The 25,365-nt window shown below is 38.9% G+C and overlaps 1 protein-coding gene across 1 annotated transcript in view; it reads left to right on the top strand.

The window, feature by feature from the left end:
- Window positions 1-25,365, top strand: part of LOC106882711 (uncharacterized) — an 82,119-nt gene that overhangs the window by 55,702 nt on the left and 1,052 nt on the right. The window contains exons 12-15 of the mRNA XM_014933474.3: window positions 7,633-8,482; window positions 12,598-12,689; window positions 20,353-20,526; window positions 22,091-22,422. Coding sequence (XP_014788960.2) covers window positions 7,633-8,482; window positions 12,598-12,689; window positions 20,353-20,526; window positions 22,091-22,422 — 1,448 coding nt within the window. The remainder of the gene's footprint in view (window positions 1-7,632; window positions 8,483-12,597; window positions 12,690-20,352; window positions 20,527-22,090; window positions 22,423-25,365) is intronic.

The following is a 25,365-nucleotide window of genomic DNA, read 5'->3' as shown; positions in this document are numbered from 1 at the left end:
AAAATGACTTGCTGCCTGACACCCAACATGGTTTCCGACCAGGAAGAAGCTGCCTGACTCAGCTCTTACAACACTATGACTGGGTGCTGAAACAGCTGCTCAACCATTCAAATGTGGAAGTGATATATCTTGACTTTGCAAAGGCCTTTCATAAAGTTGATCATGGAATGATATGTCACAAACTGCGTGACCTCGGCATAGTTGGAAAATTGGGAGAATGGCTTCATGACTCTGAAGGATAGAAGTCGGGTGGTAGTAGCCAATGGGGCTGCCTCCAATGACACGCAAATAGTGAGCGGTGTTCCGCAAGGCACTGTTTTGGGATCACTACTGTTCATAATGGCTCTCTCAGACATGCTCTTAGCCACAATCACAAGTTATGCCAATGATACAAAAGTCTCACAGGTAATACAGAACCCTGAAGACACTATGCACCTGCAATGTGAGCTGGATGAAATATACAAGTGGACTGAAAATAATAGCATGCAGTTTAATGCTGAAAAGTTTCAAGCCTTGCGCTATAAGCATGCAAAACTAAATGCAATACTCATTAAATACACTGGACCTGGAGGGATTGCAATCCCAGAGGCAGAGTCAGTGCGAGACCTGGGCATTTACATGAATAATAATGCATCCTTTCATGTTCATGTTGTTAAATTGTCAATGAAATGCAGGTGACTGACCAGATGGATTCTTAGAACTTTTAGAACAAGAGATCAGGAAACCATGATGGTCCTCTGGAGGATACTTGTCCTAAGCCACTTTGACTATTGCTCTCAGTTATGGTCCTCAACCTGTGTCAAATTAATCTCAGAACTTGAGGCAATCCAATGAAGCTACATGAAGAAGATAGCCTCTATGAAGAAGATAGCCTCTATGCAGCATATAAGCTACTAGGAAAGACTCAAGAGATTAAGACTATTCCTTAGAGCATAGGCAAGAAAGATATGCCATAATATTCATCTGGAAGATCCTGGAAGGACTTGTCCCAAACTTTGGCATCATGAGTTACACAAATGCTAGAACTGGGTGCCACTGCATAGTGCCAAGACTCCAAATTTGCCATCAAGATGTAGGACAAGATACTGCAATAGCCTGGGCTTCAGAGCTCCACAGCTCTTCAATATCCTCCCGAAGGACCTGAGAGACCTGCATGGGGTGGATGCAGGTGTCTTCATAATAAAACTGAACCTCATACTGTCAAGTGTCCCAGATGAACCAACTTCATGGCAGGAGGTGTAGATGAGGGCAGTGGCATCAAACTCTCTCGTGCAACAAATGTCAATTCCTAAAAAGCATTTGTGAAGTAAAATTATGTAGCAACACAAAATGGCAGGTGCCCCAGCATGGCCACCCCAAACACACCGAGAACAGTTCCCGTCTTCTCATGCTGGTGCCCAGTTCGGGGATCTCGTTCCCTCACTGAAACATCAACGTGCCAGCCTTGTCTCTCCATAGCTTGAGGCCCACTGCAGCGCCTCCCTCCATCGCCTCTGGTGGCTTGACAATCAGTCCAAAACTCTTCAGGTGGCCTATGACCTGCATTGCTGGCATTATGGTTTCATCCACAAGGATGTCATCGATGTACGAATTGGTGGCCCTTTTTACTCTGTCCATCTTTCCCAGGATGGCCTTGAGAATTGTTACCATAATCTTTGGCACTGAATTTAGCCCAAACCTCAGCCTGGTCAGACAGTATGTCCGGCCCTTATACCTGACAAGCTGATGCTTCCACAGTCTCTCAGCCACATGCACCTGCAGCTATGCCAACTTCAAATTGACGATCGTGGAGGCCCCTGTCATCTGCCTCCACTCTAGCAAGGTGTCCCTGCAGACATCTGTGGCCTCGCCGCCTGTATGACATGATACATGGTCATTCAGCTTTTGGAAGTCAAGCACTGGTCTGACCTTATGCTTTGTGGGCTGTACCACCGCCATCAGCAGCAGGACTCCGCTCTCTACTTCTTCTCAAGGGATCAATATTCCCTCCTTAATCCACCGCTCCACCACCCCCTCAAACTCGCTTCTGGCATCTCCTTTCAGAGTATGCTGATAGCAGCCCACTTTATTTTTTAACATCGGGGACTCTCCCCTCCAGGGCCACTCCACTGTCCACCTCCGGCCATCAAAGACAGCATGAAAGTCCTGGTCTTCAATGGTGTGCGCAACATAGTTTTCTTCGCAGTTCTCACCAATGCACGGTCTCGCCATACATGGTTTCCCCACAACCCCAAATGTTACACTGAACTCATTGACAGTGACACCTCCTAAATGGGTGATTACATCCATCCCCATCACTACATCAATCTTATCCACCAAGTGGCCAACTACAATTGCTTGCAGCGTCAGCTTTGTTTCCTGCACCACAATCTGCGCATCTGTAATGCCTTCACAGTGTACCTCTCTTCCGTCGACTGCCCTCACACTGCTTTCTCCATTCCACGTCTCTACCACTTCTGGAGTCATCAGGGTCGTCATACAGCCCATGTCCACAAGGGCCCACGACATCTTCCCCTCCACCAGAATGTCGACTACAGGTAGCAACAAACGCGCCTCTATTGATCCAAAGGGATAACTACCGGCGCAGTAGTCTCCCTTAGACCGTTTCCCTGCAGACATTCGCTGGCTATATGTTCTGTTTCTCAACACCGGTAGCAAATGACCTCAGGCTTTGAATGGTCACACACGTTCCTTCTTTGACCCCTCTCCGATACTCCTTGCTCGTCCAATTTTCGTTGTTGCAGTCACTGCTACCAGCAGTGTCCTGCAACACAAAACTAGCATGCGAGCCCGAGTTATGATATCCGCCATCGCTATTGAGTTGACGTTCAGCAGCTTTTGCTACTTGACCGACATGTGGTCAGGAAAGCCAGTCACAAACGCTAACTTAACCATTCAGTCCAGCGATTCTCCTTCATATCCCACCAGTTTAGCCAATCTCCTGAGTTCGTTGGTAAATATGTCGACCTGTTCGCCAGTCCACTTTCCCCAGGCAAGCGTACGCTTCGAACATTCCTTCTGCAAAGGCCTCCATCTGGTCCATCAAGCGGATTTCTATGATTCCCTTATTGGGACAGTTATGTTAAGTCGACAGTATGCAACTACTTTATCATAACACTGCTGCTTAAGTTTCTCTGTGAGATTTAGAAATGGATCATTTCTAATTTTTGTAATCAGTGAATGTGTTTCACAAGAAATATATACGTTTACAAGAGCTTGACAGGCATCTTCAGCCAGCTAGTCATGCTACTGCAGAGTTGAGTACCTGTTTTTTTGGAGTTATGTTGTGATTTTGTGAACGGAGAACGTAAGTTGATGAATATCGTAATTGAAAATGTTGAAAAATTGTTGAAGTTGCTGTTATTAGTTTGAAGTTTTGAAATTACTGCTATTAATAATTGTTGAAGTATTGCTGTTGTTGTTCTGTGAAGTTTGTAATGACTACTAGTTACGTGTCAGTGGCAGTGGCTGGCAGGTGTCGGCCAGCCAATGACATGGAGATGAAGAAGGTTAAAGTGGAGATGGAAAATATAAAAAAGAAACACTTTAAATTGTTAAAGAAGGACTGCCTGCAGGTTAGTCCTCCCAAAGAAGTGATGGAAAATGCTGAAAAAAGAATTATAATGTATAAGACACTCAATGTAACATCAAAGAAAATTGATATAGCGGAGGCTGAAGTAATAGAGAATTGCTTAAGCAGAATTAAGGAAGAAATAGTGTTCTTCACGAGAGGAAAGAAATACGGAACTGTAAAGGTGTATTTTAAGAACGAAGCAGATGCAAAGAGATACTCTACCATACCTCTGGGAACAGAGAAGTGGGCTCTTTTGCCAGTATATTGCGGCAGAAGAGCCGCAAGGATAAAAATTGGAAAAGTACCACTGGAAATAGATTTAGAATGGCTGGTGGCAGCAGTAATCTATAATTGCAAAAAGGAGGTGGAAATTATAAAAGTGGAGTGGTCTAAAGAGATCAACTGGTGGGGTTTTGGGTTGGAAATTCTAACCCATATAACCCTGCCTGACCTGCATAACATCGCAGAGGAGTTGGTGCTCCCCAATGACACCCGACTGAGGGTTGTGGTAGAGGGGAGGCCACCCGTATGCTATAGATGTGGAAGTAGGGGACACATACAGGTGGTGTGTCCCTGTAGAGAGGTTCAAGTGGTAGAAACAGAGATCTGTGAAGATGAAATGGTAGAGGTTGAACAAGAAGAGGTAGAGGAAAAGCAGGAGGAGATTGTGGAGAGCGAGGAAAGTTTAGAAGGAACAGATAGAAAACGTATGTGGACTGAATCGCCGCCAAAGACCCAAAAACAAAAAGAGAGGGGGGAACGAAAAGGAAACCGAAAAAGACGAAACGGAGAATCGAACCCAAGACGCAGAGTTTGAAAAAGATTTAACAAGAAAGGAGAAGTGTATAAATTGGCGGGAAACGATGATAAACTAGAAGGATATAGCAAGGATGGAAGGAAAGGTAGCTGGAAAAGTAGAATATAAAAATATCAGAACAGTGGTTGTTTTTACAACAAGGATTTAGAGTTGGAGAAGATGATTACTAAAATAAAGGGATTAGTAAGAATTAAACTGGACCCTGGAACGTTTGAAGAACAAGAAAAAGCTATAGTGGTAGAAGAACATATAATGAAGAGACTGCAACAAATACATGATTTTAAAGCAAGTGGATTATTTGTGGGTTACGACATCCTGCCAAATGTACTAACGACAGAGGAGCTGAGACAACATATAATTATTGTAGAAAAAAAATGATCATAAACTGTATAAGAGAACTGTTAAATGAAACTGTGAGTTTTGGGGGACTCGTAAGCCATTTCATCACCTCACTGTAAGTTATTCATTTCATTCATCATTCGTTTTATGTACCCCACGTTTTGTATTGTTTGTCCTTGTTATGTCCCCCTCTATGCAGAGGCCTTGGTGCCTATAATAAAGAGAAATTGTCATGCTACTTCAGGCTGATGACGACCCAAAACTCAGAAACATGTCCCTGAATGCAGGCTAGGCTAGTCTCCCCCTTGTAAATATAAGGACACAGGAAATGTGTCAAGGTCAACAGGAAGCGGTCCAGCTTCCTAGGGCTAAATAGCAGTAGTATGATTTCCTTATTGGGACTGTCATGTTAAGTTAACAGTATACAACTACTATATATATATATATATATATCTATGTGTGTGTGTATGTATGTATATGTGTATATGTATGTATATATATATATATATATATATATATATATATATATATATATATGGTTGTATATGTATATATTGTACATATATATCTATGTATATAGATAGAGGCATTGATATTGATATGCAACCCCATTACAGAAGCAATAAATTGATTGATTGATTGATTGATTGATTGAATAATGGACCTAAATTTTTTAGTATGTTTTTATTCTAATTATAAACCTCAATAACCCAGGGTTACCTCCCTTCATTCTATTTATAACTTAATAAGCCCCCCCCCTCACTCACACACAGACACACCTCTTAAATATAACATTAAAAGTAATTAACTGAATAAATGGATAAATATTTTAAAGGACTGAATGACTGATTGGTTCATTAATTAAGTGACTCAACACTCTTATATAGTCTTGCATTTGAGGCATTTTGTCTGATAAAATAGATTTTAAACATAATTTTAGCAATAAATAACAATTTAGTAATATGTAGGTATATATAAAAGAGGATATATAAGGAGATATATTAAGTTGGTTCATTAATTTAGTAACTAAACACTGTTGCATGGAGAATTACAATTAATGCATTTTATCGGAGAATACTTTTTAAGCATAATTTTAGCGATAAATAACAACTTAGTGAAACAACTTGTACTGTCAATTTTGGTCTTTTGTCCCTTATTTGAATTTGGTCCGAATAACTTCCAACATATAATTTTAACCTTATATTACCTGTATGGTTTAGTAAATATACAAATGATTCTCCTACTTAGACAGATACATACATTATTATATGCTGTTTTTTAATAAATTTGTAATAACTTATCTGTCATATGCAGTCTACTAAAACAATATCCCCTTAGTAATATTTCAGCAACTCGATAAACAAAAAGTAATGGAAAATAATAAAGTATCTAAATTAATACCCGGGAATTTATTACTTTTAGTACCGACTAATATCATAGGTATTAATATAAACTCTAACCCACTTATTGTGGACCTTTATCTCAAGCCATCAATAGAAAACATATCGCATATATATATATATAGGTGCAGGAGTGGCTGTGTGGTAAGTAGCTTGCTTACCAACCACATGGTTCTGGGTTCAGTCCCACTGCGTGGCACCTTGGGCAAGTGTCTTCTACTATAGCCTCGGGCCGACCAAAGCCATGTGAGTGGATTTGGTAGACAGAAACTGAAAGAAGCCCGTGGTATATATGTATATATATATATATATATATGCGTGTGTGTGTATATGTTTGTGTATCTGTGTTTGTCCCCACCCAACATCGATTGACAACCGATGCTGGTGTGTTTACGTCCCCGTAACTTAGTGGTTCGGCCTAAGAGACCGATAGAATAAGTACTAGGCTTCCAAAGAATAAGTCCTGGGGTCGATTTGCTCGACTAAAGGCAGTGCTCCAGCATGGCTGCAGTCAAATAACTGAAACAAGTAAAAGAGTATATGTGTGTGTGTGTTTGAGTATAATTATTATAATTATATAAAAAGAAAAATACGAACTACTACAGTAATCCTCCCTTCTCAACACATGAAATATGTATGTACCTATGGGTTTGTTTGTACGTAAATATATATATGTGTGTGTATGTATATATATATATATATATATATATATATATATATATATATATATACCTTTTCATTCCTACATAACTACAATAATCTTAAGATAGATTGATCATTTAAATTCCACTATTATTTCTCTTTTGATAATTTTTTTCTTTCCTCTATTTATACTTTATCTAAGAGGAATAATATGATACACCTAATAATAATAATAATTGAGTCCTTTGTATGCATATACATATACATATAAATGTATAGATATGTATTTATATATATGTAAAAGTGTGTATATATGTTTGTATTTATATTTATAACTTAACCTTATGAACTTTCTAAACTCTCTGACAAAGCCCAGAGGCACACCTAAGTACCTTAATCTTATGTACCAAATACTCCAGTTCACTGAAGAGATGGAAGTAAAGTGGGGTACTATGACCTCTTGGCTGAAACAGCTGTAAGATACTATTCTACTTCCTATGCTCTACGTTATATACTTTAATAATCACTGGTATTTTTATATTTTTATATATTATATATGTAAAGCATAATATGTTATACATGTGTGTATATTGTTAATGGTTTTTAAAAAAATAAATAAATAGACATAATATAATGTCTAAAAGTTGATGAATACCACCTCTTCATCCCCTCCATTTTCTTATTGCTGTATATATATATATATATATATATATATATATATATATATATATATAACTTTATATGTTAACATTGAACATACCAAGTCTTTTTCAAAGATTTTTATTAAGTATTATTTTTGTACATAAGCATTGGACATTGATTTAATACTAATACTTCTTGTTTTATTTTGTAACCTGCAGGTAAACAGTACAAAGTAGTGATAATTAGCACTGTACATACACCTTCAAGTCTCTGTAATGAAGCAGAATACACAAACTTTCTGAATAATAAACTTTTACTAAATACTGCAATGTCAAGAGCTAAATATGTTGTAATTGCTGTTGGAGATCCAGTTACTCTATGCATCTCAGGAGAATGCAAATATATTTGGCAACATTTTATTCAAAATTGTTCTGAACTGAATACCCTCTATCCTGCTGACTATACATATGATGTAATTCATTCAAAGATAATTTCAGCACTAAATAACATTTCACAAGAAGAATATACTACAGAAACATATGATGATGAAATGGAAGCAGATCCTAATATAAATGATTGCATAAAACATCATGAATTTCCCCAAGAATGTTTTCCATTATTATACACTGAAAGTTCTGATAATTTGAAGCGCCCAATCATTGATGCTATTTGTCAAGAAGCTCTTTGTACTGCTTTAGCAACTCCACTTGTTATGTTTGTTGATGTTAACATCAAGTGGGATCAAAATCAAGGCTATGGAGAATTCTGCATAAAGTCTTCCATTTTGAAAGCTAAGAATATAGAATTACATTCAATACAAAGCATGACTAATATTCCAGATTGGTTTTGCATCAAATACAAAGGTCATCAAGCCTCTAAGTCGGATATATCTAAAACTTCAGACACTGCAACTTATTTCGTTCATGTTTGGATCTTGGAAGTGAAAAATGAATATGACAATCTAGTAGTGAAGATAAGAGTTATAGACTCTGAAGTTGATACATTGAATGAGATAACTGATGATCTTAGCTGCAGTATGTGGCTAATATCATTTGATAATTTTTACAGGTAATGTTGTTGTTGCTGTTGCTGTTGCTGTTGCTGTTGCTGCTGCTGCTGCTGCTGCTGCTGCTGTTGTTGTTGTTGTTGTTGTTGTTGTTGTTGTTGTTGTTGTTGTTGTTGTTGTTGTTGTTGTTGTTGTTGTTGTTGTTGCTGCTGTTGCTGTTGCTGTTGTTGTTGCTGCTGCTGCTGCTGCTGCTGCTGTTGCTGCTGCTTCTGCTGCTGCTGTTGTTGTTGTTGGATATTTTATTTTCAGTGTCAAAGTAGATCTTGCTTTTACTTACTTTTGTTATTTTCTTTTGAATCAGATGAACTGATGACAAAGCTACAAAATATCTCAGGTTCTATAATCTTAAACAGGAAAGGCTGTTTTTCCCCTTAGGCAGTTTATTTATAAGTTTATCATCTTATTAGGTAGTCTATCATTTACTTGATTAACTTGATTAACTTGAAACGACTGTGGTAGGGTGTAATGACCATACCATAAAATATTATGAAAATTATAGTAAATTATAACTATAAATTACTATGATAACCCTGTTCTTCAAATTAACCTTTTGTTAACTCAGATTCATGAAAGATTTAGATAGTAAAGGAGGGGTATAATGGAATTAATGGGCTGTTGAGTGACTTGGTCATAAATACAATCCAGTACTTGACACTGACTATTGATCTTCAGCTAGTTTCTAGTCCCATTTGTTGTTCTCCATTAAAAACAAAGGAAAAAAAATCAGAATTAGAAAATTATTCAGTCATCTCTCATTCATAATTTTGTAAGTATTTAGACGAAAGTTGTAGCAAACTGCAGAATTTGCCTTAATGGGTTCCTAATAAACATATTTATTGGAATGTCTGGATATACAATATCATAAGCCCATTGGACTTGCAAAATACAAGCCTCAGAGAGTAGTGAAGAACTTGCCAAAGTGATGAATGCGAAGTACTGTTGAAGGCATATTTTTAGTTGCCTCTCTTTTACTGGGCTCCTGACAAGATGTATGAGGGGTACCCAAAAGTAACTGGAAACGTTCTGTGTGGGACAAACCTGTTGTAGTTCAGGCTTTGGAAGTGCCAAATGTCTAAATCCAATGGACCAGTCACTGGATAAGTTTGGCACAGAAATGTTAACATAGAGTGGTGAATAAATCGATATATCGAATTTGAAGTCTCTGTCTCTTTTGAATATGAAAATTTAAAAGTTAAAAACCTTATAATATAAATATAAACTGTGAGAACGACCCTTAAGGAATCTAGTTAATGATCTCCTAAGGTAAGTTCTTATGCTATATTGGTAATGGTTGCTACATCCTCTGGGAAAATTATTATATATATATATATATATATATATATATATCATCATCATCATTTAACGTCCGCTTTCCATGCTAGTATGGGTTGGACGATTTGACTGAGGACTGGTGAACCAGATGGCTACACCAGGCTCCAAACTGATTTGGCAGGGTTTCTACTGCTGGATGCCCTTCCTAATGCCAACCACTCCGAGAGTATATATATATATATATATATATATATATATATATATATATAATACAAAGAATATATATACATGTATACACACATATATGTACATACTTACATCTACATGTGTATATACATGTATATCAGGGTACAGGACGTTAGAACAATAAACTACAGACAACGGAACAAACACATAGGAAAACGGAAAGCCACTTGGAATATCCCTTCATCAGCTGTCTCTATTCTATCTAGACGTTTCGAAGACAAGACAGAACGTACTCTAGAATAGTCTCTTCCTGAGTAGTGGATCAACCCACTACACAGAGGATTCCAAGGTGGCAAACACAAACCAAGACAGGAAAAAATGGACAGTGAAAACAACATTCAAAAGCCGTACGGCCAAACGCAAATTTGAGGTAGAACGCTAGTAGTTCGTCTTGCCTTCACAGCGGCTGGAGTGAAAAGAAAGTTGACCACAGGTCACACGAGAGCAGAGAGGATGGTGGAGGGAGGAAGTGGAACAAGGAGGAAGGGACAGAAGCAGTGGAGTAGAGGCCAGGACAGAGGGGTAGATAGGAAGATAGAGGAAGACAGATAGATAAATAGATAGAGAGGATGGTGGAGGGAGGAAGTGGAACAAGGAGGAAGGGACAGAAGGGTATAGCAGTGAAGTAGAGGCCAGGACAGAGGTATAGATAGAAAGATGGAGGAAGACAGATAGATAAATAGATAGAAAGATAGATAGATAGATAGACAGATAGATAGATAGATAGATAGAAAGATAGTCACGTCAGAATAATAGTAGACTTACTTGCAAAAAAGGACGTGTGCGTTCAATAATGTAATAATACAAAGAATATATATACATGTATACACACATATATGTACATACTTACATCTACATGTGTATATACATGCATATCAGGGTACAGGACGTTAGAACAATAAACTACAGACAACGGAACGAACACATGGGAAAACGGAAAGCCACTTGATATATATAAACTACAACTGAATCATCCAAAATACAATTCATCCAAACTGATACAAATAGACACAGTATGGATGCAAAATAGACACAAAATGAATTACAATCACTATAATACATCTCCTATCTATTCCCTTCCTTCACACCAAACAGAACACTGATATTTTTTTTCTTCTCAGCTACCAATTAGTACTTTAATCTTTGGATGTAGCTAGAGCTTCCTGCTTTGGAATTTTTTGACAAGATTTTGCAGTAAGAAACACGTCATCAGCCCATAAAAGTTCTCAGGGACATCTTGTCTTGAACTGTAAATGTATGCAAGGCTGAGGACAGAGCCCTCATGAACATCTGTGGACTAAATTACTCGCTGAACTTGCTACCTATTCTTACCTTGCCTTCACAATATATTTGTATGCCCCGAGCTTACGTAGAACTTGCCAAAGTGATGAATGCGAAGTACTGTTGAAGGCATATTTTTAGTTGCCTCCCTTTTACTGGTCTCCTGACAAGATGTATGAGGGGTACCCAAAAGTAACTGGAAACGTTCTGTGTGGGACAAACCTGTTGTAGTTCAGGCTTCTGCTACTAGAAGCCACTTGATATGGCCCTCAGGCATCAATTTGCTGACCAGTGGTGGTGGCTAAGGCCATACTGCCATGTGGTGTGTCCTTGTTTTGCAGTACTTCTCCCTTGTTCATCAATTTGTGATGGCTGAAATGGAGGAACAGCGTGCTTCGGTAAAATTCTGTTTTCTACTGGGGAAAACAGCAGCCAAAACAATTGTCATGCTTCAAACAGCTTACAAGGATGCTGCCATGTGCAAAACACAAATTTACAAGTGATTTTCACACTTTAGGAATGGTCACTTGTCACTTAAAGACCAATCTTGTTCAGGACAACCATCAACCTCCCAAACGAATGAAAATTCATGAACTGATCTTGGAGGACTGTCACCAAACAGTTGACAAACTTGTTGATATGACTAGTGTGTCCTAGAGCTCCTGCCAATGAATTTCGAGCAAGGAATTATGACTGAAAAGAGTTGCAGCAAAATTTGTGCCTCACTTGCTCACGGAAGATCAAAAGCAGTCATAACTAAATGCATGTCATGAACTGAAAGAAAAGTTGGAAGTTGATCCGGACCTTTTTTTCAAAGGTTATCACTGGTGACAAAAGCTGGTGCTATGGAATTTGCAGATGTGGAAGAGGTGAAGAAAAAATCGATGGAGGCATTAAAAGGCATCACTTTGCAAAAGTTCCAGCATGGCTTCAAATAGTGGAAAATGCACCTAGACTGATGCATTGCTTCAAATGGAGAATACTTTGAAGATGATTGAATTTAAATAAATAAAATAATATTGTAAAATTCCAGTTTCCTTTGGGTAGCCCCTCATACTTCTGAAAACAAGATTACTCAGCTTTGAGAATATCTGACACAGAACCTTTATTTTTTGATGATGGTATAAGATATTTTAAAATTGTTTGGATAGTTATTCGAATTTTTAAAAAATATCTGTAAATATTTATGGAACCTATTGCTTTTCTCATGCCACTGTACTGTTAATTTAATGTTTCACTTTTGACTATTTTAAAAATTTAGCTAAGTATTTTTGTATTTTAATTTATAATACTGTATTTTTTTCTTGTTAAATATCAGGTTTTTGATAAGCTCATTGATAGCCATGGATACCATATCACCATTCATTAAAATTTATGTAAATGAATTTCATAAAATACCAAACAAATTAGGTAATTATGATATAATTTTATTTTTAATTATTATTTCTTGTTTCTCCTGTTGTCCATTGTTAGCAACCATGATTACCTTCAGAGTTATTCAAACCCCATCTTCCAGGTTTCTCTTTCAAGATGTGGATGTGCATAATTGTGAAGGTTGCTTGCTAAAAGTATTTCTTTCTAAGTTGGGCTGTCTTTTGCAAATTTCTAGCAACATTCTTGGAGATCTGCTATTTTTTTACTTCCATGAACAAGTTAAAATTGATGTGAGCTTTGGTCCTTCTTTAGCTAGCCAAAAGATGCTGAGAATTTCCTGTAAATACATGTCCTCAATGTTGCCACATGATATAGTTTCCTCTAAGATTGTTCTTTCTCATAGTCTTTGGCTCTAAAAGACAATGGAATACCAATGCAGAACAAAGATGTGTATGTCCACAAGGCATTGCATACACTTGCAGTTAATGTAACAGTAGTAATATGAAAAAGGAATTTTCCTTATTATGAAAAGTATGAAATTTGCTGTCAAAACCAGAAAGTCAAGTGCTAAATTAAATTACTTAAATTAGTGTGCTCTAATTCTAGATACATATCAATGATCCTCATCATCATCATTTAACATTTGCTTTCCATGCTGGCATGGGTTAGACAGTTTGACTGGAACTGGTAAGCCAGAGAGCTGCACCAGATTCCAGTCTGATTTTGACTTGATTTCTACAGCTGGATGCCCTTCCTAATGCCAATTACTCCAAGAGAGTAGTGGGTGCCTTTTATGTGTCACCAACACTGGTGCTTTTACGTGTCACAGGCATAGGTGCTGTTACATCATCTTCACTGTCCACAACTACAATTTCACTTGGCTTGATGAGACTTCTGAAGCACAACAAATTACCAAAGGTCACAATCACTTGTCATCACCTCCGTGAGACTCCATATTCAAAGATCAGACTTCACCACCTCTTCCCATGTCTTCTTGGGTCTACATTTTCAATAGGTTCCTTCCACAATTAGAGATCAGCACTTCTTTACACAGTTATCCTCATCCATATGCATCACATGACCAGCACAGTTGCCTCTCTTGAACACCACATCTGATGCCTCTTGTACCCAATTTTTCTCTCAAGATGCTTACACACTGTCAGACATGGCCTTTGTTGCCAACAAAAGTAGAAGCTCTCTGAACTTTGCCCAGCCTCTTTTTATTCTAGCAGCTACACTCTAGGAGCAATCGCCTCCACTACTGACTTTTGTTGTTCCTGTACATCTGCCATGCACAAAGACTATTTTCCCTGTTAACCTTCCTCTGATATTGATGCACCTCTCATATGTCCATAGCTTTCACCAGGTACCCCATATGGAGTTTCTACCTATGTCTTTTCTACATATTGAGCAGGGTCATCTACCTGAATAGATTTTTGATTTGTCTGCTTTCCTACTTACTAAGACTTTGGTTTTTACTAAATTAACTCTAAGGCTCTTTGATTCCAGACCTTGCTTCCATACCTGAATTTTTTTTCTACATTTCTAGTTGTGATTCAGCAATAACAACAAGGTCATCAGCATAGAGGAGCTCCCATGGGCAGCCCGACTCAAATTCCTCTGTTATTGCCTGGAGGACTATGATGATCAGGAGGGGGCTGAGGGCTGATCCTTGGTGAACTCCTATTTCTACACTGAATTCATCGCTATACTTGTTGCCAACCCTCACCTTACTGACAGAGTCCCTGTACATGGCTTGTACAGCTCTCACCAACCACTCATCTATCTCTAGATTCTGCAATGACCATCAGATAAGGGATTGAGGGACCCTGTCAACAGCTTTCTCTATGTCAGCAAAAGCCAAGTACAGAGGTGTATTTTTGGCTAGGTACTTCTCCTGCAGCTGCTTTACCAGGAATGTAGCATCAGTGGTGCTTCTCCCTGACACAAAACTAAGCAGCATCTCATCTTACCTAACTCTCTTCCTAATTAGTTGGGCTATGACCCTCTCCATAACTTTCATCACCTGATTTGACCCTCTCCACGTAAATATATTATTCATTTCAGCAAAACTAGAGGATTTTAAAAATATGACCTGCTATAATAGTAAAATAAAAAAAAAATTTGTTGATGCCTTTTATGAAGTTTGGATGCAATACCACCATCTGTCCCTGTTCTATCTCTGCAATTGAAAACCAGCTGCTGTGACAACTAAAATGAGTAGAAATTTTAAATGTAAAATGAAAAGCATTATTTTATTAGACTACACTATTTGCAGTAAGAAATCTTAATGGAATTCTATTCAGTGTTCAAAATGACGTCTTGTGAATACAACTAAAGCATTTCTCAACAGATATTTACAAAATCATGAATGCCTTGTATTGGAACAAAACCATGAGTGTCACTCATAACAGTTCAAGAATTTCTTAAAAGTGTACCTGTATAAAAATAAACAGAGTGTATTAAATTTCTCTCTGCCAAGACTTTTTTGTAAGAATATGGATATTAGATGCATCAAAGTTAAATGATCATGTATTAGAAAGGCTACACACATGAAATCCATTCAAGAATGACAGCACAAACAAGCTGAGAGAGAAACTGAACATAAGATGTATTAGATGTAGTGTGAAGAGGGAAGATTGTGTTTGTATGAGCATGTGGCATGTATGAAGGAGGGCGGCTTTATAAAAAAGGGCTGTATGTCCAAAGTGAATGGGAGCTGCATAAGAGAGAAACTAAAGAAGACTTGGAAATAAGTGATGAAGACAGATCTAAGGTAGTTGATGGAATTGCATTGATTGGTGAAATACTGTGCAGAAAACTCTTTATTCAGGCATGATGAAACAGATGTTAAAATTTCTGTATATAAGTGCAGGCATGGCTGTGTGGTAAGAAGTTTGCTTCCAAACTACATGATCTTGGGTTCAGTTTCATTGCGTGTCTTCTTACGCAGGTGTCTTTTACTCTAACTTCAGGCTGATCAAAGCCTTGTGAGTAGATCTGGTTAGCAGAAACTAAAAGAAGCCCATTATTTATATGTATGTGTGTATGTATGCATGCATGCATGCGTGAATGTATACACATTCACACACACATGCACATGTGTATGTGTTTGTGTCCTCCACCCACCACTGCTACTGCTTGACAACTGGCGACCAAGTCAGTAGCGAGGGAGGGTGCGCTGAAAGTGTAGCTGCTAGAATAAGAATAGCCTGGGCAAAGTTTAGAGAGCTCTTACCTCTGCTAATGACAAAGGGCTTCTCGCTCAGAGTAAAAGGCAGACTGTATGACGCATGTGTGCAAACAGCTATGCTACATGGCAGTGAAACATGGGCCGTGACTGCTGAGGACATGCATAAGCTCGCAAGGAATGAAGCCAGTATGCTCCGAATGATGTGTAATGTCGGTGTGCATACTTGACAGAGTGTAAGTACCTTGAGAGAAAAGTTGAACCTAAGAAGCATCGGTTGTGGTGTGCAAGAGAGAGACGATTGCATTGGTATGGTCATTTGGCGAGAATGGATAAGGATAGGTGTGTGAAAAAGTGTCACAGCCTAGCGGTTGAGGGTACCTGTGGAAGAGGTAGACCCAGGAAGACCTGGAATGAGGTGGTGAAGCACGACTTTCGAACATTAGGCCTCACCGAGGCAATGACTAGTGACCGAGACCTTTGGAAATATGCTGTGCATGAGAAGACCCGGCAAGAAAAGTGAGACCTGAATCCAAGGCCTCTGCCAGGGGTGTAGCCAGCCCACTTATGCATACCTTTCCTTCTTTGGACACAAAACTCTGCTTGCGAAGACCTGTTGAGGCAGGTGAAATCGAAATCGAAATTGAACCAAATTCGACGACTGGCACCCATGCCAACCTTCCTTCATTGGACACTAAACTCAGCTTGCGAAGACCTGTTGGGGCAAGTGAGATCGAAACTGAACCAAACTTGATGACTGGCACCTGTGCCAGTGGAGCGCTAACAGCACCATCCAAGCAGGATCACTGCCAAAACAGTGGTCTGACTCCCATGCCAGTGGCACATAAAAAGCACCATTTGAGCGCAATCATTTCCAGCTTCGCCTCACTGGCACTTGTGCCGGTGACATGTGAACAAAACATTAGACTGACTCCTGTGCAGGTGGCACATAAAAGACACCATTTGAGCGTGGCTGTTGCCAGTACTGCCAGACCGGCCCTTGTTCCGATGGCACGTAAAAGCACCCACTACACTCTCGGAGTGGTTGACGTTAGGAAGGGCATCCAGCTGTAGAAACTCTGCCGGATCAGATTGGAGCCTGGTGCAACCATCTGGTTCGCCAGTCCTCAGTCAAATCGTCCAACCCATGCTTGCATGGAGAGCGGACGTTAAACAATGATGATGATGATGATGATATATATTGCTTCCCTGCGCAAAGAGAAATTGAAGCTCTGACGTCTGGTAACTGACTTGGTAAATGCCCACAAAATTATTAACCATCATGCCAACAACCACCTTGATCTTCTTTTTGAGCTCCACGTGTCTAACACACATAGGTCTAGCACACAAAGTCAGAAAACAGCACCCCTGTATGACTTTTGGAAACATTTTTTTACACTCAGAGTTGCTGATGCATGAAACAAACTACCTGCATCAGTTGTTAGTTGCCAAGACATTGTATCCTTTAAAACCACCATGCTTCCTGAAAGTCAGCAACACTACACCTGATATCCACCCCTCCATACGCATGCTTATATGTTTATCACGACTCATACACTGTTCATTTTCTTGAGTTTTGTACATAATTGTATATGCTATACATGCACTTTTGATGTGTTGCTGTGCACCTGAGCACTATAAACAACAATTTCATTATTATATAGATATATACATATATAAAAAATTGATAACCAAGCAGAGAGTAGGGATTTATTCACATCCAAAACTTTTTTATTAAATATTAAGAAGTTTTCTGCGGCATATATAACATTGACCAACATGTTTCTACTGCGATTGCACATTGCTCTGTATGCAGTTATGTATATGTATATAGGTAGGGTATTTCACCATATTCAATTAGACCCATCTATCACAGTAAAAGTGAGGTGCTAAAAGCATTAGGTTTGTGAATACACTCACTGGGTCCTGTTTCTGTCAAGCTTTTCCCGCCTCTCAACTTCCCAATACCTTCCACCTTCACATTTATAATAATGGCACCGTTCATCTGCTATAAATCATATGACATCAAAATCTACACATATTTCTTCCTCTTTACATTACTAGTTACCTTCCCCTCTCCCTGCTTTATTTTCACTAGTCACACCTTTCTATACCTGCAAGTATGTATTCCTCTCCCCTGAGCTACATCTTAGAAATGCCTAGCCCCATTTTTAATACCCTTTCATATCTGCCTCACCATTGTCCTTCACTTACTACAGCCATCATTACATATTTCTAATATTCATCACTGTCCTTGTATATCTTTTTCTCCCCCATTCTCATATAGGAAAGTGGGTTATACATCTTTAGATTGTATACCTGACTTCCTACTATAAAATTAACGAATATAACGGAACGCTGAACTCCAGACTATCAACTTAAACAACACTTTATTTAGGTAGTAAATATATAACCACATCTTTAGTTCTTGTTGTTACATCTTCTGTGTGTATGAGCATAGTGCTGGGATGTTGTTCTATAGATGTGAGCGAGCGTAGGTCCGAAAGATGTAGAGAGACAGCTTAAACACACGTCCATGCTCAATCGCTGGCCAGCGAGAAAGAGAATGAATTGAGCGGGAAACACTTGCTTGTTTAATTCCACGCATGCGCACGGCGTTACTACAGAGCTCCCTTGCCAGTGCGGAAACGCACGATAAATGAAATCTGTTAGAACGCCTGAGGCAGGATGGCCACTGAAAACCACCCACAAGATGTGGTACAAACACACAAAGAAAATTCAAAGAAATGAAATGTACACTTGTGAAATACATGCATGCAACGTATAAATGAAATGACAATGACAAAACAACTGTGATGACAACTGTCCAGGAAACTGGAATCACGCGATGTAAAAGTCTGAGTGTTTGTTTTCCCTGAAAGGAAAGAAAATGTATGAGTGCACAAGTGTGTGTGTGAGAAAAAACACAGAACAAGTGAAAGTGTCTGTAGTATAGACTGCGAAAAATCCCAAAACACCGAGTTAGAGTACATTGATGAAGACGTCGGCGCAGGAACTGCTATAGCTGTGTTCTGTATGTGTGGTGGTAATGATGTTGACAATGGTAATGATCTGTTGAAACTTGGCGACGTCGGGGGGAAAGCTTGTAATTGATAGTAGTAATTGTTGTCGTCACGGTGGTAATCTTGGTTGGCGCACGACGCTGGTGGTGAAAAGACTGTTTGGTGATGAGTGTTTGAAGAGGTACGCTTTTACAGACAGTCGACAGACAAATCTCTGTATGACCATTAGCGAAAACCTCGAAGAAAAATTTTCTTAACCCAAGATGAAAAAACGACCGTGTGAAATGAACAACAAGAGTTATTGTGTGGCATAAAAGATGTATGTGTAATGTGAGAGTGTGAATGCGACATATAAGAACATAATAAAAACAGGCCGTAATTCCTGTCTGTTTTTCGTGAGTGGAAAAATCCACTCTAACAGAGGCGAGAATAAAAACCGCTCTTGTTGAGTCGTGTTGACGATGGTTGGAGATGTTGGTAATGTGTAGTTCAGTCTCCATGGCCGTATTTGTTCTTTAGTCGGGGTTCACCAGTTATAGGTTGGTAGTCCAGAGTCCATGCTGCGTTTTTCTTCGTCGGGGGTCACCACTTTAGTAGAAAATGGGTTATACATCTTTAGATTGTATACCTGACTTCCTACTGTAAAATTAAAGAATATAACGGAATGCTGAACTCCAGACTATCAACTTAAACAACACTTTATTTAGGTAGTAAATATATAACCACATCTTTAGTTCTTGTTGTTACAGCTTCTGTGTGTATGAGCATAGTGCTGGGACGTTGTTCTATAGATGTGAGCGAGCTGTCGAGCGTAGGTCCGAAAGATGTAGAGAGACAGCTTAAACACACATCCATGCTCAATTGCTGGCCAGCGAGAAAGAGAATCAATTGAGCGGGAAACGCTTGCTTGTTTAATTCCACGCATGCGCACGGCGTTACTACACTCACATCATCTCCCTATTTTCCTGTCTATCTGCAGATTTTCCCTATTTTCTTTTTTATTGCAGGTTTATTATATTGTTGTTCTCCACTCTTTCTATGCTGCTACTTATCACCTACTTCTGCGTGAACTACTTTTTTTCTTTTCTTTTCTTTTTTTGTACCTTTATCATTGGCCACACTTCCATCCTTGTATATTATTAAATTGCATCTCTAATCATCTTTCTCTTCTCACATTAATGAACTTACCATCCACATTTCCCTCTTCAGTTCAATTTCCCCTCTTATACCCACCTTCTTGTACCTTGAAAGTGTGCTCTGACACCTCATCACCCTCATTATCTTCATTCCAGCTACTCTCACCTGTACCAGTATAATGTGAAGTAGCTATTTATCATTTCTGCCCTTCTATCTCTCAACTTCCCTCTTATCTCTCAACACTTGGCATAACGCCACCTTCCTTTCTACTATAACCCCACCCAGTTGAGTGGGGGTTTCCTTAATATTTATTACTCGTTTATTAATGTATTTTCAAAATACTTTTCAGTTGAGCAAATCTTTCCTGAGCAAATTGAAAAATATGAATATCCAACAAATGGTGTTCGCATTAGCGAATTGGTAAAATGGTTATCTTTAGCCAGTAATGATGACAGAATGAAAACTGAAAAATATCAAATTATTGTTTGTTCTAAGGAAGACTCTACACTAGATGCAATAGCAAGTAAGTACTCTGCTTGACAGTTTTGTAATCACAATCACAGTCTACATTACAAATAATAGTTGATTGCAATGGACATGGTGATTATTAACTATAATTAATTTTTTTTTTTTTTGTGAAGACAAGGAGAAACACTTCTCTGAAGGCAGTTCTACTTTATATACCATATATAATCTCATCTTTATGAATATGTTACAGTGGAGGTGCAATGGCCCAGTGGTTAGAGCAGTAGACTCGTGGTCATAGGATTGCGGTTTTGATTCCCAGACTGGGCATTGTGAGTGTTTATTGAGTGAAAACACCTAAAGCTCCATGTGACTCCAGCAGGGTGTGGTGGCGAACCCTGCTGTATTCTCCCACTACAACTTTCTCTCATTCTTTCTTCCTGTTTCTGTTGTACCTGTATTTCAAAGGGCCAGCCTTGTCGCACTCTGTGTCACATTAAATCTCCCCGAGAACTAAGTTAAGAGTACATGTGTCTGTGGAGTGCTCAACCACTTGCACATTAATTTCACGAGCAGGCTATTCAGTTGATCGGATCAACTGGAACCCTCATCATAACTGACAGAGTGCCACGATTACTACTAGGTGTCAAAGGAAAATTACATATCCATTCAAACTACTGTTAACTTTTCTTAATAAATTAACATTTTTCATATTCAACCCATTCCTTTAAAATCATTACAATTCTCTATTTATTGCTTATGTTACATTAATATATAGCATCACATTCTTCTGCTAATTGAATGTGGTCTCTTCAGAGTTTGCCTTAAATGTATTATACATTTTGGTATTTGAGACAATATTGTACATGTGATTGTTTTATTTATTTTTTAGTTCAAAAATGATAAACTGACAGTGAAAGCTGTGGTTTTTAACTTACAATAAAGTGATTCTTTCACCTTATAACAATGCTATTGTTTCAATTTCTACCTGTGCAACTGCACCTCATCATATATTTAAGGGTTTATGAACATTATCATTTAACATCTGTTGTCCATGCTGGCATGGGTTGGACAGTTTGACCAGAGCTGGCAAGTGGCGGTGCTGCACCAGACTCCAGTCTGATTATGCACGGTTTCTACAGCTGGATGCACTTCCTAATACCAACCACTTTACAGAGTGTGCTCGATGCTTTTATGTAGAAATGCACAGGCACTTTTACATGGTACCACCATAAGTGCTTCTGTTGCAGAGTATGGGTCTTCTTGAGTACAGCAAGGTGCCAGGCATCTTGGTCCTTTGTCATCTCACCTGAAAGGTTCAGTGTCCTGAAGTCATTCTTCAGTACTTCATACCATGTCTTTCTGGGTGTTCCACTTCTATGTATTCTATCCACTTTGAGAAAATTTAAATATTTTGTTGATAACACATATAAGACAAAGATAGATGGTTTTTAATTTTTGATTATACTTATTTTCTTGAGGATACTAGTATTTGTTTTTTTTTTAGAAAGTCATGAGTATCACAAGTCTCAGTTTTTCACATTCTCTAAAAGAAAAACATTTGTATATAATGGAAACATGTTTTACACAGTTAAACTTTAACATTTCCTTTACATTTCCAGATCAATTGAAAATTCAGCAGATATTAAAAAACTGTATCATGAGAGTAGCAGATGAAAAAACAGAAGACAACTATTTTGAAAAATACTGGCAATTAAATGTTACAATCAATTCACAAGATGATCTCACATATCTTCATGAACATCTATTGTGGAAGAATAGTTTGTTTCAAAATTACATGGCGACTGTGAAAGAGCTAAAAGCTACTGGAATTGATGTATCATTGGAAACAAATAAGTTCAAAGAAAATATATTGGCAAATTCCCATATAATTTTTTGCAACATTGTGACAACAATCCGAATGTTATTCAAGAAATTAAACAAAAAGAAAATGGTAGGTTTATATACTCAATAAGGAAAAATGCAATGCAATAATTCTTATATTATTTTGATCTGAAAGAATTAAGTATCCAATTTTTCTTTTATTATATTTGCATTTTGTCATACACACACAATGACATTGAACATCCAATGGAGCGTTCTATCTAGTTCATTCCTTTTTAATCTTCATAGGTCCTCTGCATTCAGGACCTACATCTCACTAGCATTGCTGTTCATACACAAGCATCATATAATTTGCTTTTTCACTCTGAGACATTTCATTACTAATAGGCATAATAGCTCTGAACTTTTTCCATCCCCTTCTCATTCCAGTAACTCTTTCAGAAATCCTTCTTCCACTGCTAATTTTGTCATTTAGTAACTCTCTGTTGCCTCAAGGGAACTTACTAAGCATTCCAAAAGAATCTTATTTCCTTTGTATTTTAAGTGTTTATTGCTCCTGCACATCTGCTACATGTAATGTCTACTTTCTCCATTTAACCTCCCTGTGATTCCAATGCATCTCTTGTGTGTCCATAACTTGCACTGGGTAGACCATATAGAATTTCTACCTACACCTTTTCTACATATCAAGGAAAGTCCTGTCTATTTCCCTGCTTACTAAGAACTTGGTCTTCATTAATCATCATCATCATCATCATTTAACGTCCGTTTTCCATGCTGGCATGGGTTGGATGGTTCGACTGAGGCCTGAAAAGCCAGCGGCTGCACCAGGCTCCAGTCTAATCTGGCAATGTTTCTACAGCTGGATGCCCTTCCTAATGCCAACTACTCCGAAAGTGTAGTGGGTACTTTTTATATACCACTAGCACAGGAGCCAGTCAGGCAACCATGGTATTGATCACGTTCAGATAGTGATATTTACGTGCCACCAGCATGGGAGCCAGTCAGCCGACCCTGGCATCGATCATATTCAGACAGTGCTTTTTATGTGCCACTGGCATGAGAGCTAATCAGGGGGCACTGGCTTCAACCACATTCGGATGGTACTTTTTACATGTCACCAGCACAGGAGCCAGTCAGGGGGCACTGGCCACAGCTACAATTTTGGTTTTACTTGACTCAACAGGTCTTCTCAAGCATATCATATTGCCCAATGCATCAAGGGTACATTTAAATGAGCCAGACATGCAACATTGACATTGGCCATGGCTATGATCTCACTTTAGTTGCCAGGTCTTCTCAATCACAGCATATCTCCAAAGGTCTAGGACTCCTATCACTGCCTCTGTGAGGCCCAATGTTCAAAAGTCATGCTTCACCACCTCATCTCATGTCTTCCTGGGTCAACCTCTTTCACAGTTAGAGTGTGGCACTTCCTCACACAGCTGTCCTCTTCCATATGTAACACATGACCATACCAAGGCAGTTGGCTCTCTCTTGTACACCACATTTGATGCTCCTTATGTCCAACTTTTCTCTCAGGGCACTCACGCTCTGTCGCGTATGCACACTGACATTACAGATCCAGCGGATCATACTAGCTTCATTTCTTTCAAGCCAACGCATGTCCTCAGCAGTCATGACCCATGTTTCACTGCTATATAGTATGGAAGTTCGCGCACATGCATCATACAGCTTACCTTTCATTCTGAGCGAGAGGCCCTTAGTTTCCAGCAGTGGTAGGAGCTCCCTGAATTTTGCCCAAGCTATTCTTATTCTAGCTGCTACACTCTCAGAGTATCCACCCCCACTACAGACTTGGTCGCCTAAGTAGCGGAAGCTATCAACTACTTCTAGTTTTTTCCTCTGGCATGTGATGAAGTCTGTTTTCTGTACATCTTCAGCATTTATTACTGTGTGAATCTGCCACACAAAAGAACTATCTTCCTGGTTAACCTTCCTTTGATATTGCTGCATCTTTTATGTGTCCATAGCTTACACCGGGTACATCGTATGGAGTTTCTACCCATGCTTTTTCTATAGATCGAGCAGGGCCATCTACCTGAAGGAGTCTAGTTCTGGTAGTGACTCAGCTATTAGAGCAAGGTCATCAGCATAGAGGAGCTCCCAGGGGCACCCTGTCTTGAACTCCTCTGTTATTGGTTGGAGGACTATGATGAATAAGAGGGGTCTGAGGACTGATTCTTGGTGAACCCTCTACTTCTACCTGGAATTCTTCACTATACTCGTTGCTAACCCTTACCTTACTGACAGCATCTCTATACAGGGCTTGTACAGCTCTTACCAACCACTCATCCATCACCAGTTTCTGCATTGACCACAAGATAAGGGATTGAGGGACCCTGTCAAAGGCTTTCTCCGAGTCAACAAAAGCCAAGTACAGAGGTTTATCTTTGGTTTAGTATTTCTCCTGCAGTTGCCTTACCAGAAATATAGCATCAGTGGTGCTTCGGCCTTGCACAAAGCCAAACTGCATCTCATCTGGGTTAACTCTCTCCCTAATTAGTACTCTATGACCCTATTTGTAACTTTCATCACCTGATCCAATAATTTGATATCCCTGTAGTTATTTCTATCTAAAGCATCACTTTTAGCTTTGTAGCAGTTGACTATGATGCTGCTACATCAGTCATTGGATATGACTCCTTCATGAACTACCTGATTTACAATGCAGGTGACAAGACCATAACCCATTAATTTTAAGAACTTTTGATTCCAGCTTTTGCTTCCACCCCTGGAGTTTCTTTCATTATTATAATACAGATTCTGTTATAAGAACAAGGTCATCAGCATTTAGTAGTTCCCACTAGCAACTAGTCTGATATAGCCTGAAGGACTAAGACACATAGGAGGCTGAGAACCAGGCCTTAGTGAACTCCTGCATGTACACTAAATTTGTTGCTAACTCTCACCTTTCTAACAGTATCCTTGTACATGACTTGTATGGCTCTTACAAAGCATCCCTCTATCCTAAACTTCCTCAGTGACCACCATATCACAGAGCAAGGGACTCTGTTGAAGATTTTCTCTT

Source organism: Octopus bimaculoides, chromosome 5, assembly GCF_046866305.1.
Source record: "Octopus bimaculoides isolate indiv1 chromosome 5, ASM4686630v1, whole genome shotgun sequence".
Classification (NCBI taxonomy): domain Eukaryota; kingdom Metazoa; phylum Mollusca; class Cephalopoda; order Octopoda; family Octopodidae; genus Octopus; species Octopus bimaculoides.
The sequence above is the reverse complement of the archived record's forward strand: the minus strand, read 5'-3'. Positions and strand labels throughout refer to the sequence as shown.